Raw genomic sequence first — 18,697 nt, forward strand, 5'->3', positions numbered from 1 at the left:
CAGTGAAACCCCCTGCCCTCCCCAGTGACAGAATTCCTAGTGTGGGTTCTCTGATGCGCTGGGTGTCCTCACAAGGCTTCTGGCCAGAATGTCTGCTGAGGGCAGCCAGGCTGCTGCAGGGGCAGTGCCCTCACAGCCATCACCATGGCAGCCCTGGCCCCTGGGCCTGGCTCTGCCCTTTCCTCTGGCCCTGCCTTGGCTCTGCTGGCATGAAGAGTTTTGTCATTAATATCTTCTCCCTGAGGTGCTGGGGCCAACGGCTTCCCAGTCAGGCTCCTGGAGCAGCAGTGGCTTTTCAGAGGCCAGCCAGGAATGAGCCCTGAGGCAGCAGCTCTGCAGTGGTGGCCACCAGGCCGGGCTGCCAAGGGAGGCTTCTGGCCATGGCCTGCAAGCAGCTGCTGCTGCCAAGGTGCCTTTGGTGCCTCAGGCTCTCCCTGGCACAGCTCCCAGCACGGCACTCTGCCCTTGTGCCCGAGGCTTTCCCTGTGCTGGGGCTGGCCTGGGGCTTTTCCTGCAGCGGGACCTGCCCTGCTGATGGCACAGGAAAGGCAGTTCCTGCTGGAGCAGGAGGCTCTGCCTGCAATGGCCTCCAACAACTCCAGCAAGGCCCTGTTTGCAAAGGCCCCAGTGGGAAATGAAGGAGGGGGGGGTCATGCTGCTTTTGGGGTGAATAATGCAGAAACCAGCCTGACTCCTCCATCCCAAAGTTCAACATCCTCAGAGGGAGCTGAAGCTGTGACAGTGCTGGAAAATCCCCAGAGTAAGGAACAACCAAGTGACACCACTGAGAGCTTCTGCAGAGCTGCTGAGCTGGCCCAGCCTGGGCACACCTGACTGACAGGGCAGCACCTCAGACTAGAAAAGCCCCATCTCAAATTTTAATGGCAGCATCTCCTGATATTTCCCTTCCTGGGGGGTGTGGAGATTCCTCCCTGCAGTCGGGACACCCCTTAAGGTCACTTCTTCAGGCTGAGCCCATGGTCATTGGTCTGTGGAAGTGACATCAATCTCTCCTTAAAAACAGCTTCTTTTCCTTTAATAAAATTGCTTTGAAATCCCTTCTGAGTGCTTTCTATAAATTAATATAATATAATATAATATGGTACAGCTCCTATACCTTGGACTCAATATTTCTGATTAAGATAAGATAATTTTGTCTAATTGTTACCATAAGAGATAATAGAAATTTTTTATAAATATATATGCTTTGTCATCCTTAATCCTGTGGGACAAATGCTAAAGGTTAAATTTCACCTTGATAATTCTTTACCCATGAACTCTGTAAAAGTCTGAGGCTGGGATTGGAGCCAGCTGCTCCAAGGCTCCTCTCACAGAAGGAGATTACAAAGCCTGGAGGTCCTTGGGGATATTTTTCTGTGGATATGAGAGTCTGGTCAGAGACACAGAAAGCAAGAGAGTTTTCCCATTAATTAGATTTGGAACCATTAGGAAGCTGGAGAGAAAGAATTGTAAATTATCAACAGGTGGTGTCTGTAATAGGTTGTTTTTTCCATAAAGTTGTTTACCAAAGGGGGTTGTCTTTATCAGCCAATCATGTGAAATGTGTTGATTAAATGACCAATGAGATCCACCTGTAGAAAACCAAGGTCAAAAGGAAGAGGATTGAAAAAATGGGTGGCTTTTAGCCCTTAGCCTTCTGATCTGAGTCTGTGTCATCTCTGACTCAACGGTGACATTTGCGGATCTATGGGGACTATTGGGAATCGTTTCCGCACCTTGTGACCCAACAGGAGCTTCTCTAATAAACTTTGCCTGAAGCTCCCACTGTGCCCATGACAGGAACCCCTGTGAGTGTCTGGGACATCCCGGCTCTTTGGCAGCCTGGGGACTCCTGGGATGTCACCGTGGAGCCCCCGTGAGTGCCTGTGACAGATCGGTGCCTTTGCAGCCCAACGTGCCCTGGGATGTCACCATGGAATGGCTGTGACTGCCTTTGACCACAGGGCTCTTTACCATCCCCAGAAAGCCCTGGGAGGTCTCCATGGAGCCCCTGTCTCTGTGTGTGACATTCCAGCTCTGGAACAGCCTGGAGACTCTTGGAAAGATCCCATGGAACTCCTCTGAGGGCCTGTGACAAATCAGATCCTTAGCAGGCAACCATCACCAGCCCCCTGTTGCTATGATCAGTTTCCATGGCAACCATCACCAGCCCCCTGTTGCTATGCTCAGTTTCCATGGCGACCATCACCAGCCCCCTGTTGCTGTGTTCAGTCCCTTGGCAACTCCATGGAGACCCCATGCCAGGGGTGGTTGCCATGAACACCAGGGCTGGCACCAGCTGGGATGCTTGGTTTCCATGGGCCAGGCTTCAGGAATGGGATTCCCCAATTTCCTGCTACCACTAAAACCGCGCTGCCCTCGCTGCCCTCCCACCTCCCATGGAAAGCACAAAAGGCAAAGATCCCGGGCTGGGATAAGAGCAATTTATTGGGAACAGCAACAAGATAAAGAAAAAATCAACAGAAACAATATTGATAACAGAAGGGATAAATAAAACTTTGACAGGGAAAACTACAATACAACTGACTGTCTCTTCCCAGCCACAAATTCCCCTGTCTGGAAAGGACACCCTTCTCCTCAGGGAGAGAGAGAGTGAGAGAGAGTCCCTTTCCTGCCCCTGGCAATGGCCTGAGGTGGGAGTGAATGTAATGAAAGGGCCATGGCCAGACCCTCATGTTCTTAAAACACACATCATGCCACGGGCAGGAAAAGGGACAGGTGTCTTCCCAGCATGGATCATGGGCAACACGGATCCCCAGGACTCTTCCCAATGCGGGTCCTCTAAAGGGGGATGAAGCTGGAGTGGTGCATGAAGCTGTTCCTGCAGCTGGGGCATTTGCAGGGCTTTCCTTACTGGCGGCTCCGTTGGTGTCTGGTCAAGGGAGAGCTGCTGGTGAAGCTCTTCCCACACTGGGGACACTGGGCCTCTCCCCAGTGTGGATGTGCCGGTGGGTGACGACAGTGGAGTTGTGCTTGAAGCCCTTCCCACAGTCAGGGCAGCGGAAGGGCCTCTCATCGGTGTGATATCGCTGGTGGCAGAGGAGACTGGAGCTGGTGTGAAACCTCTTCTGACACTCAGGACACTCGTAGGGCCTCTCCCCAGTGTGAATGCGTTGGTGGATGATGAGGGCAGAGCTGCAGCTGAAGCCCTTCCCACATTCCCACACTCGTAGTGCCATTCCCCGGTGTGGATCATCTGGTGGCGGATCAGGTGGTTACTCTTCCTGAAGCTCTTCCCACACTCCAAGCACTTGTGGGGCTTCTCCCCATTGTGAAGCTGCCCATGGACCACCACCTCTGAGCTCTGTCCACCTTCCTGGCTCAGGGTGGGTCTTTACTCCTCAGAGCACACTGGGCTGGGTTTGCAGCCCCTCCTCCTGTGCAATCTCTGGGGCCTTTCCTCTACATTGGAATTCTGCACCGTGGAGCCACTCAAAATGGCCTCTTCCACGATGTTTTGCTTTGGGGATTTCTCCTCCCTGGTCTCCATCCTCAGCTTCTTCCCTGGGGGAGGAAGGACAAGGAGAGGATGGGATTTGCCTCCGTGCCAGAGGGAAGGGGAAGGAGATCCCCCCCAGTGCATCCCCAGCAGGACGGGGTTGGCAGCAGGGTTGTCCTGCAGCCGGGGGCTGTGCTGGGCTGGGAGATGGAGCAGGAGAGAGGGGGAAAGAGGCACTGACTTCCTCCTCACCTGCCTGGCTGTCCCAGGGCATTGTGTCAGTTTTAAAAGACAGGTGTCTGCTAAGGAAGGCAGGAGACTCCCTTGAAATGGAAAATGTTAATCCCTTCACTTGGAATTATAATTTTCAAAACAAGAGGCTGTCAAGCAAATCTATGGGAATAGGAATAACAGTTCTTCAGAAGGAAAATTAAAAATACAAATGCAGTAGTACTAAAAACTACTTACAGAGTAAGAATACAACCTGACACCCTGTGGGTCAGAGTGTTGGTAGCACTCCTGTTAAATGGTGGCTGCAGTGCTCCTGCAGTGACAGGTGTGGTTTTGTTGGAGCAGTGATCCTGTAGAAGGGTGGAGTGTTCCTCTGAAGGTCCAGTTGTGGCGTCGATTGGTCTGATCTTCCTCTGGGATCCAGTGGAGCTGAAAGCTGCTCTTCTGGGAATCCTGTGGGAGAAGGCTGACTCTGTTGTTCACATTCTCAGATTATATCCCGGTAGGAATGCTTGGCTCCTCCCTCTGGGCAGAGCTTCTCACAATGGGATGATGGAATTTTTATCAGTGACACTCAATGGCCCATTAACAGAAGATATCTCCCTGGAGGGAGGATTCCTTGCGGAAGAGATAAAGTAAACTGTTCAATTAACAGATGATAATTGCCCCAGCTTTAACAGAGGGTAATTGAATACACACCCAGCTAAACCTGAGACACTGTTCCAGCCTTGGAAAGCAGGATTTGGTACCAGGATTCTTTAGGGAATGCAACCCTGATTGAAGGCAGAGATAGAATCTCCAGAGCCTGCAGCCAGAAATGGACAGTTGTGTGATACTCATTTCAACATCTTCTCTTTTGGAATTATTGACTAATGATTATTTGCTTTGCCTACCTAATATTTTTGTAATTTTTTCCAAATTTGCATTATCTAAATTACACTGTTCCTTAAGTTAAGTTGGTGTCTGTGTCTTTGGTGCAGGCTCTGCCTACTGGCGAAACAGGGCCCAATCCTGCCTAAGTGTTACCTGGGGAGACAAAACCCTGACTGCAAATGTGCCCCCTTCCTCCTTGTTCCCCACACTTCATGCACTGATCATGATGTCCTATGGTCTGGGCTATCCCTGGGGTCAGCTGGGATCTCCTGTCCTGGCTGTGTCCCCTCCCAAGCTCCCCCACACCCTCAGCCCCTCCCCAGCGTGGCCGAATGAGGGGCAGGACAGGCCTTGGTTCAGTGTGAGCTCAGCAAGAACAAAACCATCTCTGTGTGCTCAGCCCTGTGCTCAGCCCCCGGGCCCGGCATTTCCTCCACTGCCACCCCGGAGCCCCCTTTCCCACCCCTCTGCCCCACGGCCGCCGCAGCACCGGCTGACAATAGAAGCAATTCTGTGGCAATTCCAAGTTTCCTTGGTTCCTGCACAGCTCCAGCTCAGCTGCTGGCAGGTTACAATTAAAGAAAAGTGCAAATTCGGCCCAATACAGATATTATTAAAAGGAAGGGAAAGCTCTGTGTAGCTGTCACAAAGGTGACAGGGATGAAGAGAATAATGATTCTCACATTTGGAAAAAACCCAAGCCTGGGAATTCAGTAGTTATTTGGGAATTTAGCTACTTGAGCTGGGCTTCTTGTGGGACTTTTAGCAGCCTTGTGTTCCTCACCATGTGGTGAATGAACCTTGTCAGTCTTGCTGGTATTATTTGCTCCATTTCCTCCAGTGATTTTACCAAACTTTTCAAGTAGGGACAACAAAGTATTTTCTTTACACTCCAGTCCCACAACAGCCATTTTCCTCATCAGTTCTCCCATAGGTCGCTCAGACAAAGCTGCATCCAAGTTTCCAAGAGTTCCTCCAGAGAGACCCACAACCTCCTCAGAGGAAGGAACCATGCTGTTATCAAAGGCAACTGGGGTCAAAGAACAGTGCCCTGAACTCCCTGTGCCAAAATAATTTTGCAATCTGGTTAAGAAAATATTAGAGAGATGCCATTTGCCCTGGAGCAGGGCAAGTGTGACATTGTCCCATGTGTGTGTGGCCTTCCCGGGGTGGGGGTTTTACACCTGAGCCAGTTTGGGTAAGGGGGGTGGTGTTCACCCCCTGAGCAGGGATTCCCCCACTGTTTCAGGCTGCAATGTAAGATGGAACCAAATGCATGTTTTCAATGCCCATCTTCATCAACTGCTATCAACAGGCGGGGCAGTGTTCTTGATCTCTTCCATGACTCAGCCCTGATAACGCCCTCCAGGGGAGATATCTTCTGTGAATGGGCCATTGAGTGTCACTGCAGGACTGATAAAATTCCATCCTCCCATTGTGGGATGCTCCGCCCAGGGGGAGGAACCAAGCATTCCTATCTGGATATAAGCTGAGCCTTGCAACACCAGGAGCAGCTTGCCTACTGGATTCCCAGAGGACAAGAGCTCCAGAACCACCACTGGACCTTCAAAGGAAGACCAGACACTTCCTCAGGATCACTGCTCGGACAGAATCACGTTCATCACTCCAACAGGACTGCAGCCACCATTTAATGGGACTGCTGCCACCAGCCTGACCAGCAGGGTGTCAGGTTATATCCTGACTCTGTCAGTTTAAGGCAGTGTTTCTGCATCATTGCCTTGATCTTCATTTTCTTATTAAATTGTAATCCTGGTTTAGACCCTCCCCAGGTTTGCCTTCAAACAAGTACAAAATTCAATGTACTTATCCCTTGTTTTCTTCTCAAAACAGGATTTTCCATCCCTTAAACTTGGCCAGATGGAGGAGGAGGCTGTGAGGAAGAAGAAGGTGCCCCAGGAGCCCCAGGCAGGTGAGGAGGAAGTCAATGCCCTTTTCCCCCTCTCTCCTGCTCCATCTCCCAGCCCAGCACAGCCCCCGGCTGCAGGACAACCCTGCTGCCAACCCCATCCTGCTGGGGATGCACTGGGGGGATCTCCTTCCCCTTCCCTCTGGCACGGAGGCAAATCCCATCCTCTCCTTGTCCCTCCTCCCACCGAAAAGGAGCTGAGGATGGAGACCAGGGAGGGCAAATCCCTGTGGCAGAACCTCATGGAAGAGGCCATTTTGAGTGGCTCCACAGTGCAGAATTCCAACGTGGAGGACAAGTCCCAGAGATCCCACAGGAGGAGGGGCTCCAAACCCAGCCCAGGGTGCTCTGAGGAGGAAAGACCCACCCTGAGCCAGGAAGGTGGACAGAGCTTCAGCCAGAGCTCGGAGCTGGTGGCCCATGAGCAGCTTCACAATGGGGAGAAGCCCCACAAGTGCTTGGAGTGTGGGAAGAGCTTCAGGCAGAGCAGCACCCTGATCAGCCACCAGATGATCCACACTGGGGAATGGCCCTATGAGTGTGGGGAGTGTGGGAAGAGCTTCAGCTGCAGATCCACCCTTTTGACCCACCACTGCATCCACACTGGGGAGAGTCCCTACGAGTGTCCTGAGTGCCAGAAGAGGTTTCACACCAGCCCTGATCTCGCCAGGCACCGGCAGATTCACACAGAAGAAAGGCCCTTCCACTGCCCTGATTGCGGGAAGGGCTTCAAGCGCAAGTCCCACCTCATCAGGCACCAGCTCATCCACACTGGGGAGAGACCCTACGAGTGCCGTCGTGTGGGAAGAGGTTTCGGACCAGCTCAAATCTCCTCCTGCATGAGCGGATTCACACAGATGAGAGGCCCTTCTACTGCCCTGACTGCGGGAAGAGCTTCAAGCACAATTCCACCCTCATCAGGCACCAGCGCATCCACACTGGGGAGAGGCCCTACGAGTGTCCCCAGTGTGGGAAGAGCTTCACCAGAAGCTCTCATTTGACAAGACACCAACGGAGCCACCAGTAAATGAAGCCCTGCAAGTGCCTCGATTGCAGGAACAGCTTCATGCACCACTCCAGCTTCATCCCCCATGGGAGAAGCCAGATTGGAAAGAGCCCTGGTGATCCATGTTCCCTGTGATCCATGCTGGGAAGACACCTGTCCCTTTTCCTGCCCTTTGCCAATGACCTGATGTGGCATTCAAAAACATGAGGGTCTGGCCATGGCCCTGTCATTACATTCAGTCCCACCTCAGATCATTGCCAGGGACAGGAAAGGGACTCTCTCTCTCTCCCTGAGGAGAAGGGTGTCCTTTCCAGGCAAGAAATATTGTAGCCAGGCAGACCCTGTGAGTTGTGTTGTAGTTTGCCCTGTAAACAGTTTTATTTTTCCCTTCTGTTATCAATATTGTTTCTGTTCCTGTTTCTTCTTTATCTCATTCCTGTTCCCAATAAATTGTTCTTATCCCAGCCCGGGATCTTTGCCTTTTGTGCTTTCCATGGGAAGCGGGAGGGCAGCGAGGGCAGCGCGGTTTTAGCGGGAGCAGGAAATTGGGGAATCCCATTGCTGAAGCCCAGCCCGTGGAAACCGAGCATCCCAGCTGGTGGCAGCCCTGGTGGCCATGGCAGCAGCCTTGGGAGTGGGTCCCTGGCTGGGGCCGTGGGAACCTCTTCCCTCTGGTGCCCAGGGACAGGAGTGGAGGGAGCGGCTGCAGCTGAGTCGGGGCAGGCTCCGGTTGGATGTCAGGAAAAGGTTTTTGGCCAGAGGCTGCTGGGGCCCTGGCCAGGCTCCCCAGGGCAGGGTCCCAGCTCCAGGGCTCTCTGAGCTGCAGCAGCGTTTGGCCAGTGCTGCCAGGCCCAGGCTGGCATTGTTGGGGTGTCCTGTGCAGGGCCAGCAGTTGGACTGGAGGATCGTGATGGGTCCCTCCCAGCTCAGCCAATTCTGTGCTTCTGGGATCCCATCAGCCTGGGGATGGGGGCTGCCAATGGTTGCCATGGCAACGGGCTCTGGCTGCAGGCCTGAGCTGGTGTCCATGGCAACCACCCCTGGCATGGGGTCTCCATGGAGCTGCCAAGGGACTGAGCATAGCAACAGGGGGCTGGTGATGGTTGCCATGGAAACTCACCATAGCAACAGGGGGCTGGTGATGGTTGCCTGCTAAGGATCTGATTTGTCACAGGCCCTCAGAGGGGTTCCATGGGATCTTTCCAAGAGTCTCCAGGCTGTTCCAGAGCTGGAATGTCACACACAGAGACAGGGGCTCCATGGAGACCTCCCAGGGCTTTCTGGGGATGGTAAAGAGCCCTGTGGGACAGAGGCAGTCACAGCCATTCCATGGTGACATCCCAGGGCACCTTGGGCTGCAAAGGCACCCATCTGTCACAGGCACTCACGGGGGCTCCACGGTGACATCCCAGGAGTCCCCAGGCTGCCAGACAGCTGGGATGTCCCAGACACTCACAGGGGTTCCTGTGATGGGCACAGTTGGAGCTTCAGGCAACATTTATTAGAGGAGCTCCTGTTGGGTCACTGGGTCCAGAAACGATCCCCAATGCTCCCCATAGATCCCCAAATGTCACTGTTGAATCAGTGTTCCATGGTTTCTTTCCAATGGAAAACAACCATCCTTATCCTCCAGGTGTCCATGTCTGAAATTGGGATTCCACCTCCAAAATTCTGGATATCCAAAGGTTATTCCCAGGCACAATCTGCCAGTACCATCAAGCCTGGCTGGCCTGGACCTCTGGTGGCAGCCCCTGCAACACTGGGGCTGGGTTCTTCCCTTCCCATGGAGATCACTGGGACACTGTGGGGACCTCATGGAACCAAGGGGATCATTGTGGCACCACTGGAGCCCATGGAACCAAGGAGCCATGGTGACACAGTGGGGCCTTCATGGAACCCAGAGACCATTATGGCTCTGTGGGGCCTGATGGAACCATGGAGACCATGGGGACCCTTCAGGGCCTGGTGTCACCAAGGGGGCATTATGACTCCTCAGGGCCTCAGGGAAGCAAGGGACCATTGGGACACTGTGGGGCCCCATGGAACTGAGGGAACATGGAACAGACCTGGCTGGTTTGGCTTCCCAGGGGTCCCCTGACAGGTCTGGCTGATGTTGCAATGTCAAGGGCCGCCTCTCATCAGCTCCTGGAAAACTGGGGCTCCGTGCTTTTCTTGCTATGGGAAAGAACCGCCCCCCTTTTCAGATGCCCATTGCCAAAATTGAAACTCTCCCTAAAACAATTCCTATATGCAAGGATATCACTCAGAACAAAATCCTGCTTGCTCTGGCTGGCCTTGTCCTCTGGTGGCCATTTCTCATCTGCCCCTGAAACACTGGGGCTCTGTTCCTTCCTTCCTATGGAAAAGAACCGGCTTTCAGGTCCAGGGACCATGGCCAAAATTAGAATTTGGCCTCTAAATTCTGTATATCCAAGGACTGATCCCAGACAAAAGTAGCCAGGACAGACAGGACAGGTTGGCCCTGTCCTCTGGTGATTTTCTTAGACTCTGAGCTGAATATTTTAATTTGAAAACACCTTGGAGAGGGCACAGAGATCTCCCAAGTAGGGGTTTTGAGGCCTTGGGCACATGAGCACTACCTATGGACAAAGGAACTCTGTGCTCTGTACTGTTGTGAGGGTTTGGCATCATGGAAGTGATGTTCGAAGAGAAGCTGCTAGCAGTTTCATCCGTGTCTGACTAAAAAACCAATCAGTAATTAGCTTTGAGAACTGACAATCTGTTAAACCACTAAGGAAACTGTACACACCTCTGTGAAGACACATGTTAAAGATGGGAAAGCCTGGGAGGGTCTCTTTCCCTTCTGGCTGGCACAGAGGTAACAAGGCTGACCCGGCCCCGTCTCAGCCAGGCCGGGCCGGGCGGCTCCTGCCGTGGGGCCGGGCCCCTTCCCAGGGACCCCGCCAGGCCCCATCGGCTGCCGGGCAGGGCAGGGGAGGCTGCGGGGCCGAGGCCGGGCCGGGCCATGGCTGCAGTTGGGAACATCTGGGCCCTGCTGAGCCCTGCCCCGCCGCCAGCCCGGGCCCAGCCAGGATCCGCCGGGCCCCAGGAGCAGCCCCGGGCCGGGCCGGCTCGGCCAAGATTCTGCCACCCTTGGGCTTCAGCCGCAAGCCCCGGGCAGGGGCAGGAGAAGCCATCGGCCCCCGGCTGTGCTGCTGCTGTGCTCTGGCCTGGCTGCTGAGATCCTGGCCCTGCCCCAGCGCGGCCCATCCTGACACAGCCCCAGCGCAGCCGCTGCAGAAACCTCCATCATAAAACAGCTCCGGCCGCAAGCACCGAGCCCGGCCGGGGGCACGGAACCATCTGCAGGCCCTGGGTGAGATATGAACTCTTTCAGTGCTTCCATCCTCCCTCCAGTGAGAGAAAAGGACAAAGTGCAGGCACAGAGAGGAGCAACATGAAGACACCCAGGTCAGTGAAGGGAAAGTTGAGTCCCAGATGGGAGGGATGAGAAGATGCCTTGATCTTGGGGCTGAAATCCTCCTGTAAAGCAATGGAGAAGGATGTAATTAATATATCAGACTCTCTTTTTCCCTAGAACTAATTGAAAATATGGGGAGATGACTTGTTCAGCAAAGGCCTCCATAGTAAAGTAAGCAAATGTTGAAGTAGCTGTGATCCCATGAGAAGTTTGATCAGAGAAAGAGAGAAGAGTGGTGAGACCCTGTGCCCTCAGGGAGAGAAGAAGAAGATCTCTGTTCTCAGAGATGAAGATGATTTCAGAAATAGGTGAAGAGAATCTTTGCTCTTGAACAGCTCATCTTTAAACTCATACCCCATAAGTTGACATGGCCCATGAAAACAGCTGTGGGAAAAGCTATGAAAAATGGAAGGGACTTCACACTTGCAGATTTTCTGGGCACCTGCTCTTCGTGGGAATTGAGAGCCACAAGAGAACTTTTTTCTTATGGAGAAGTCCCCATAGCATGAAAGAGGGACTCCTCTCCCTAAGTGAACTGAAGAAAGAATGTTCTAGATGGTGTAAACTGACTGAAACTTTCAGGTTTTGTCTCCTTGCATTGTCAGTAAGAAAGAAAAGGTTGTAGGGAGAGGAGAAGTGTTCATATTCTTATTACTCTTTCTTCTATTTACTGGTAATAAGCATTTCTATATACCCCTTTAAAATTTTGAGCCTACTTTCCCTTTCTCCTAATCCTTTCTCACAGCAGGAAATGAGTAAATATATTCCAGTGAGTGCAATGGTAATTAGCCAACACTGATCCCACTGCACTAATAGATGCATTGGCTGAGAAATCTCAAATTAGCAAACCAAAATCACTCCAGATACATTCCTGATAAACTGCATAAGAGCAGAGGGAAATCAAGGCAGAGCCATGGTTTGTCAGGACTTGCTGCATCCTAATGAGCCCTGTGGTGCATTTGGAGCTGAGCCCTGGAACCTCAGGGCCTGAGAGGAGATTGCACAAACCTTTCCAGGAGTCAAAGTCAGAAGAAACACCCAAAGTGTCTCAAAGCATGAATGGGTCTCAGTGAGGTCCATCCCAACACAGGCTCCTCATGGACTCCTTGGAGGAGAGAATTGGAGGCCAGGATTGACCAAAAACCTCTCAGAGTCTCAGTGTGGACAGAAAATTCCAAACTACCTTAAAAAATGTGAGTATCTCCAAGCAATACTGAGCACCACTTAGTGTCAGTACAAAGCTCTCCAGGGACTCATTAAAGCAGATAATTGGAGCCATGATTGCACAAACCTCTCACAGAGTCTGTATCAAAAGGGAAACACCAAGTACCTTAAATAACTGAAGTACCCTGAAGTATTAATGAGCCCCACTGAGTGTTGTTACTGACAAAGCCTCTCCAGGGACTAATTACAGCAGATAATTGGAGGCCAGGATTGCACAAAGCTCTCAGAGACTCCAAGGCCAAAGCCAAACCCAAAGTCCTTTGAAAAACCTGCAGTCCCTGCAGGGAGCATGAAGGAGCCCCCAGGGCCATTGCTGAGCAAGGCTCCCCAGGGACTCCTTGCAGCAGATCCTTGAGGCCACTGGGATGTGGGCTAGGGGGGGATGCTGAGGGCAGCACAAGGGGCTGACAGTGCCCAGCCTGGCTGGGGCTGTGCCAGGAGGCCCCAGGGCCTCAGCACAAGGTGTCTCCTCCCAGCCCTTGCTGGCACAGACCCTGCTGTGCCCCAGGGCACCAAGACTTGGCTTCTCTTTGTCCCCACCTGTCATCACTGCCTGCAGTTCTCTGCTCTGCCTGGGGCCTGGGGACACTTGCTCAGTCGTGTCCCTCTCTGGGACCCATTAAAAGTCCAAGAAAGTTTGGAGTTGGATTCTGCCTTGGAATACTGGAGAGGTTTCTTCATCTCCCTCTCAGGGACTGATGTTCAGGGCCTGAGCACAAAGGCCCAGAGGCTGATTAAAGTCCTTGTGCTGTGTCTGTGCTGCTGAGCTGGGCTGGGCTCCTGGCCCAGAGTCAGCTCCTGCTCACCAAGAAGAGCTTCAAAAGCACATTTCTCTGGATGAGCAGCTCTTGTGCCAGCCCAGCAGGGCTGGGGCACTGCCTGCAGCCAGCCCGGGCACAGCCCAGAGGCACAGAGAGCTTCAATCAGTCAGGGCTGGGAAGGGGCTGAGAAGTGCCTGGGGCACAATCACTGCCAGCCCTTGGCACAGGAACCTCTGGCTGCAGGACAGTGCAGCTGCAGCTCCTGGAGCCATCTCCTCAAGCTGGAACATCCCAATGCCTGCAGAGCCTGTGAGTACATCTCTGGGTATTTCTGGTGCAGGGGAGGTGAAATGCTCATGAAGCTCTGACATGCTGAGGGGTTCTGATCAGTCATAGAATATTTCCAAGACTAGGATTTTGATAAAATATAAGAAATTTCTTAAGACTTTGTATTCAGTTTCCTACTATTGAGGAATGGTAGGGAGGTGGTGATAAATATTAAAGGATGATTATAAATTTTGACAATTGCCTATAATATCTGACCTGGTAAATTTTGCTTATGAATTATTATTTATGAAATTTTAAAAGTTCCCAAGACATCTGAACTGTTACTTTTAGTGATCAATAGGTTCACAGGAGATCCCTAATGTGCTTTCAGCCACTCTGCCCATGGAAAGCACCAGCATCACCTTTGCTGGAGCCATCAGGCTCAGTCTGAGCTGTCCTTTCTCCAAGCTGCAAACAGAACCTGCTCCCAGCCAGTGCCCTGCAAACAGGCAGGGTTCTGTGGGGCCAAGGAGAGTGCACAGAGATTTGGGGTCTGTGGGTGCTGGCAGGGAGAGATCAGGCACAGGGAAATACCTGCAGGAGGGAAATCTGCAGGAAGCAGAGAGAAGATCAGGCAATGAGAGAAAACAAAGCCCAGCAATGCTGTGGCAGGGAGAGTTTAGAGATGCCCACAGGAGCCCCTGCAGTGCAGCCCCTCCCTCTGAACAAGCCCCCTCCCTCCTGTGCCCCAGCCAAGCCTCTGCCCTCAGGGCCGGGCTCCAAGGCGTGCAGCCCCTCCTGTGCAGGCAGAGCTGCAGCAGAGCCGTGGGGCAGCTCTGCAGCCCCGGGCCCAGTTCCCTCTGCAGAGCACAGGGCTGGGAGCAGCTGCCCGGCCCTGAGGGCTCTGGCAGGGGGCACAGCTGGCTCAGGGTGACGCTGTCCCCAGGGCCCGGCTCTGGGCAATGCTGTCAGTGCAGCCAGGGAAGGAGCTGCATCTCCCACAATCCAATGCCATCAGAAGGACACTTGGAAGTCTCCATGAGATTTCAGTCCAAGATGGGAGCTTCAATCCAGGGTGCAAACCTGTCCCAGAGCATCTCTGTGTTATGAGATTAATGGGGAAAGGCAGAGGTGTTGTGACACTGAAAATGCTGCTGGGTTGGTGAAATGAGCAACGTGAGTCCTTGGCTACAAATGTGGAGCTGGGCTCTGGTGGATCCATTTGTTCTCAGGAGTACCTGGTGACATTTTAGGGGAAGCATGGGAAGGTGATCACCCTCCACCTGAGAAAGGTTAAAGCCCAGAGAAATTCTGAACAGGTCAGAATAACAGACCATCTCCCCTCCGTCTCCACTCATCATCTTGCCCCAGGGAAATCACTCTTCTCCCTGAGGGCAGCAGAAATGCTGAAGGTTTGATATCCAAAACTACCGGCAGACACATGGGGGGAGCTTATCAAGAAAACTTCAGAACTCTGAAACACTAAAGACCATGTCTGTGTGTTACAGAGGAGGGTGTATGGGGAATGGCTTTGATTTTGGTTACGAGGATCTCGTCTAAATCTTCTCTGTCCTTTCATCCATGTGCAGCCCCAGCAAATGTCCAACAGCAGCTGCATCAGGCACTTCCTCCTGCTGGCATTGGCAGACACGTGGCAGCTGCAGCTCCTGCACTTCTGCCTCTTGCTGGGCATCTCCCTGGCTGCCCTCCTGGGCAACGGCCTCATCATCAGCGCCGTAGCCTGCGGCCACCACCTGCACACGCCCATGTTCTTCTTCCTGCTCAACCTGGCCCTCGCTGACCTGGGCTCCATCTGCACCACTGTCCCCAAAGCCATGCACAATTCCCTCTGGGACACCAGCAACATCTCCTACACAGCATGTGCTGCTCAGCTCTTCTTCTATCTGTTCTACCTCTCAGCAGAGTTTTCCCTCCTGCCCGTGATGTGCTATGACCGCTACGTGTCCATCTGCAAACCCCTGCACTACGGGACCCTCCTGGGCAGCAGAGCTTGTGCCCACATGGCAGCAGCTGCCTGGGCCAGTGCCTTTCTCAATGCTCTCATGCACACGGCCAATACATTTTCCCTGCCCCTGTGCCATGGCAATGCCCTGGGCCAGTTCTTCTGTGAAATCCCACAGATCCTCAAACTCTCCTGCTCCAAATCCCACCTCAAGGAACTTGGGCTCATTGCAGTTAGTGCCTGTTTAGCATTTGGCTTTTCTGTGTTCATTGTTTTCTCCTATGTGCAGATCTTCAGGGCTGTGCTGAGGATCCCCTCTGAGCAGGGACGGCACAAAGCCTTTTCCACCTGCCTCCCTCACCTGGTCGTGGTCTCCCTGTTCATCAGCACTGCAGTGTTTTCCCACCTGAAGCCCCCCTCCATGTCCTCTCCATCCCTGGATCTGGCCCTGTCAGTTCTGTACTCGGTGGTGCCTCCAGCCCTGAACCCCCTCATCTACAGCCTGAGGAACCAGGAGCTCAAGGCTGCAGTGTGGACACTGATGACTGCAAGCTTTCAGAAACATTAAACTGCTGGCCAATTTATCTAAACCACTTGTAATAAAAGTCATCTTTGATACTTCTTGTTGGTTCCACAGTGGAGGTTCTTTTTCTTTGTTTTACTTTTTTCAATATCGTCCACACATATATGTCATTGTTTGTGCCATTTTTCATTTTGTTTCTCTCCAACTTCCCTTGGCCACAGACTGTGTCAATGAGGGGCTGCACTCTCAATGGCTTTAAAGGAACTAAAGGATCTCCCAGCAGAGTTTTCAGCAGAGATGCCCCTGTGTTCCCTTCTCTGGAGCTGCAGCAGCAATGTCTGTGTGCAGAGCTGGGGCAGATCAGGGCTGGCCCAGCAGCTGTGCCCAGCAGCAGCAGCAGCAGCACTTGGTGTTGCCAGTGCTGCTGCCGTGGCCCTGCCCCGCTGCCCTGGTGGCCCTGGTGTTGCTGCAGGGCCTGAGTGCTCTCGGGGCTGGGCACAGCCCTGGGGGTGGCAGTGCCGGGGCTGCAGCAGGGACAGGCCATGGGCACTGCTGGGGCAGCGCTGACGCCTCAGGCCAGGCCCTGGGGGCTCCAGGCTCCTTGCCCAGGCTCTCTCAAGAACACGGCCAGGCCAATGCTCAGCACAGAAACCCCCGTCAGCAGCCCCAGGCTGGCCGTGGGCAGGCTGGGGGCAAACAGCATGGCTGGGGCTCTGCAAGGGCCCTGGGGCAGACGGGAAGGAGCAGCAGAGCAGGGGCTGATCCATGCCCAGTGCGCTGCACAGCCCAGGGCAGCATCCCAGAGCGTCCTCATGCAGCTGCCAACAACATCCCCCCTCTGCAGCCCTGGCCTCTCCCCCAGCTCACACAGGTGCCCCATCCTTGCAGGCACAGACACGGCAGCACTGCCTCAGCAGCCCCTGTTTGCATTGCACACAGCAGGGCCAGCACCCCCATGCTGTTGCTGTGGGGACATGAACCTGAGGGAGCACAAATGCCATCAGCCCCTGGGGCCAGCAAGGCCTGCGGGACACCAGGGAAACCACTCAGCTTTGTCCTGGCCTCTGCACTCAGCCAGAAAGTTTGTTCCCATCAGCTGGGAGTTTCCTGTGCCACTGCAGACGCTGTTGCTCAGAGCCAGGGCTGCCTGGCAGCCACCCCCAAACTGCCCTTAGCATTTCCTTTGCTTCTTTGACTTCTTTACTATTGCTGCTACAGATTTCTTCATGTTGCCCAGCCCTGTTCCCTGCCCTGCAAACAGCCCATCCCTGTTTGCCTTTTCCTCTCTGGCCCCACTCCCCATTGCAGTTCCTGACTTGGCCTCATGGGAATGTCCCTTGGGCAGCAGGATCATCCTACAAGTGCTGCAGGAATTGTCTGCAGGCTCCTGCAGTGCCTGCTGCTGCTCCCTTGCCAGAGGCACCCCAGGCCAGGGGGGCACATCTGGGCTGCTGTGTCTGCCTCTGGGGCTCCCTGTTCTGGGCAATGAGGAGGAGCTGCAGAGGCTCTGCAGGACTGACAGGATGGGCTTTGGGGCTGCCAGGAGAAGCTGAGGGACCTGGGCTGCTGGAGCTGCTGAAGAGGAGGCCCAGGGCTCATCCTGCAGCTGCTCCAAGGGTGGTTTCAGGGAATCCCAGAATTAGGAAGTTTGGAAAAGGCCTTGGAGATCATCAAGTCCAACCTGTGCCCTGGCGCTGCCTTGTCTCTCCTGAGCCTCCTCTTCTCCAGGATAAACAACCCCAGCTCCCTCAGCCGCTCCTCACAGGACTTGTGTTCCAGATCCCTCCCCAGCCTTGTTGCCCTTCTCTGGACATGCTCCAGCCCCTCCAAGTCCTTCCTAAATTGCGGGGCCCAGAACTGGACACAGCACTCGAGGTGCTGGCCAACCAGTGCTGAGCACAGGGGAAGAATCCCTGCTCTGCTCCTGCTGGCCACACCATTCCTGAGCCAGGCCCAGAGCCATTGGCCTTCTTGGCCACCTGGGCACACTGCTGCCTCATGTCCAGCCTGCTGTCCATCAGTCCCTGCAGGTCCCTTTCTGCCTGGCTGCTCTCCAGCCACTCTGTCCCCAGCCTGTAGTGCTGCAGGTGTTATTGTGGCCAAAGTGCAGGACCCGGCACTGGGACTTGTTCAACCTCACCTTGTTGGATTTGGGCCCTGGATCCAGCCTGTCCAGCTTGGTATCATCTGCTAATTTGCTGACGATGATGGACTCTATCCCCTCATCCAGATCATCAATGCAGTTTTTGAAATGCATGCTGGCTCTGATCCCTGGGCCATCCTGTGGGTGCCCTGTGATGGCACTCAAGGTGATCTGTTCCATAACCTTGCCAGGCACCCAGGTTAGGCTGACAGGCCTGGAGTTCCCCAGATCCGCCTTCCAGCCCTTCCTGGGGATGGCCTCACACTGGCACCTCCAGTGCTCTGGGCCCTCCCTGCTGAGCCAGGACTGATGGTAAATGATGGAGAGCAGCTTGGAGAGCTCATCCACCAGGTCCCTCATCCCCCTAGGATGGATCCCATCTGATCCCATACACCTGTGAGCATCTGAGTGTCTCAGCAGGTCCCCAGCTGCTTCCTCCTGGATTCCAGGGGACTGTTCTGCTCCCTGTGCCCATCTACCAGCTCAGGAGAACGCTTGTCCTGAGGACAACCTGTCCTAATATTGAAAATTGAGACAAACAAGGTGTTAAGTAGCTCAGCCATTTCCTTGTCTTTAGTTACAATTTTCTCCCCTTTATCCAATAAAGAGTAGAGGTTCTCCTTCTCCCTCCTTTTTGCTATTAAATTTTATATAAAAACTACTTAACTTTTTTTTACAGATGCTGCCAGGTTAATTTCTAATTCAGCTTTCACCTCTCAACTTTTTTTTCTGTATAACCTAACTACATTTAAACACCTTCTGAGTTAATGGTCCTTTTATCCTCTGAGTTCCCACAAAAGCTCCATGTGGAGCCAGGACAGTCATTTTCCTCACCAGCTCATCATTTGCCACACTGGGACCGACTGTTCCTTCCCCC

At 53.5% G+C, this 18,697-nt stretch overlaps 1 protein-coding gene across 1 annotated transcript in view; it reads left to right on the forward strand.

Annotated features, from left to right (window-relative positions):
• The window catches only part of LOC143692689 (uncharacterized), a 365,642-nt gene that overhangs the window by 56,466 nt on the left and 290,479 nt on the right, over positions 1–18,697 (forward strand). The window contains 2 exon segments of the mRNA XM_077172932.1: positions 7,250–7,286; positions 7,289–7,448. Coding sequence (XP_077029047.1) covers positions 7,250–7,286; positions 7,289–7,448 — 197 coding nt within the window.

Source organism: Agelaius phoeniceus (genome assembly GCF_051311805.1).
Source record: "Agelaius phoeniceus isolate bAgePho1 chromosome W unlocalized genomic scaffold, bAgePho1.hap1 SUPER_W_unloc_2, whole genome shotgun sequence".
Lineage (NCBI taxonomy): Eukaryota > Metazoa > Chordata > Aves > Passeriformes > Icteridae > Agelaius > Agelaius phoeniceus.